We start from the raw sequence: 1,387 nt of genomic DNA on the forward strand, positions 1-1,387 counted from the left end.
GCCCTAAAAGATACAGTAGGAGCTGGTAATTCAGTAAAACCAGTTATTCTGTCCCCACTAAGCACCAGGAAAAAGAGCCAGTTCTTCCTATTTCCCAACCCCTTCTCCTCCAAGTGGAAGGATAACCATGAAAAAAAGCAGATTATACACAAAAATTGAAAAAAAAAAGGCTTGGAAAAAATATTCAAAGTGGTTTTTTTGGGCTGAAAAATGCCTGACAAACATTCATATTCACGATCTTCCTTCACTTTGATTTAAAGCCACCAACATAGCATAACACAACTTACTGTGGCTGATAGAGAAAAAGGTCAATGATATTGTCTCTCCCTTTAGGATGATTAAAAAACACAAACAGAGACCAGTGGATGAGCCATGTTCTTTGCTGTAGAGACTGCAGTGGAGAGCTGACAGACTAAAAAAAAAAAACACATTGGTTTCAGTCAAACAAAGCACAGAAAGTTTGCATGAATACTAACGCACGGAAGCCTGTAGAAGTTCAAAAACTTGTGACTTTCCATTGGCTCCTCTTAGCTGTTATCACTCTCAGGTTGAGTCTGACCTTCAGTTTTTTAACCTGTCACCCATTAAAGATAAATCTGCTGACAGTTATAACCAAGAGAAATTTTCCAGTATTATATTCTAAATTGTTTGCCAAATTTTGTATTCTGTTATGGCAAGAGCACAGATTTTAGTTCTCCAAAGACCACCATACTAACATAAGTTATTACTTCCCTTTTTAATCCTGAATTTTGTTTCCCATATTCCCTCTTCAGAGGTGATCTGAGGAACTACTTGGCTTCTCTAGTTTTTCTGTTTTTCTTCCTTTCTATATCCTCCCAAGAGATTTTTTGCCATAGGCTCTCAGACAATGATGAAACACCAACTCTTCATTTAAATCAGCTGATAATGCACAAATAAGGATTCAGCTCTAAGTATCTATTAGCTCAACATTTCAGCAGCACTTCAAATAGATTGCAAAGCAATGTGTTGAGAATGAACTGACACAGCAAGTAATAACCACTCCAAAGAGTACGACAACTAACTACTAAGATTCTATCCTAAAAAAAACCTTGGGAGTCTAATGAATAAGTCAAATTTAATAGTCTATTATAACCATATGGATTCATAAAGATTAGAAAATTAGAGAAGAACACTTGTTAACATTAGTAATCTGACACATAGGTAAAGAATGATTCTGGGGCAGGAAAAAACCAAATACACATACCAAAACCAGAACACCAAACAACTTTTCAAGATTCTGGTTCAGGAGAGTAAAACTCTCACATTTCAGATATGGCTATTGAAGCCCTGAGCAGAGAGAAAGACTGAGAGGTCCTTAATCATTTCAGTTGCTCTGAATTAGTAACACACTATTGTGGCCCCACTC

The 1,387-nt window shown here is 36.6% G+C and overlaps 1 protein-coding gene across 1 annotated transcript in view; it reads right to left on the reverse strand.

The window, feature by feature from the left end:
• Positions 1-1,387, reverse strand: part of EIF3E (eukaryotic translation initiation factor 3, subunit E) — a gene marked incomplete at its 3' end in the record, with an annotated part of 14,215 nt that overhangs the window by 3,569 nt on the left and 9,259 nt on the right. The window contains exon 7 of the mRNA XM_010082676.1: positions 288-412. Coding sequence (XP_010080978.1) covers positions 288-412 — 125 coding nt within the window. The remainder of the gene's footprint in view (positions 1-287; positions 413-1,387) is intronic.

The sequence above is a fragment of the Pterocles gutturalis genome, unplaced genomic scaffold, assembly GCF_000699245.1.
Source record: "Pterocles gutturalis isolate BGI_N339 unplaced genomic scaffold, ASM69924v1 scaffold51564, whole genome shotgun sequence".
NCBI classification, from domain to species: domain Eukaryota; kingdom Metazoa; phylum Chordata; class Aves; order Pterocliformes; family Pteroclidae; genus Pterocles; species Pterocles gutturalis.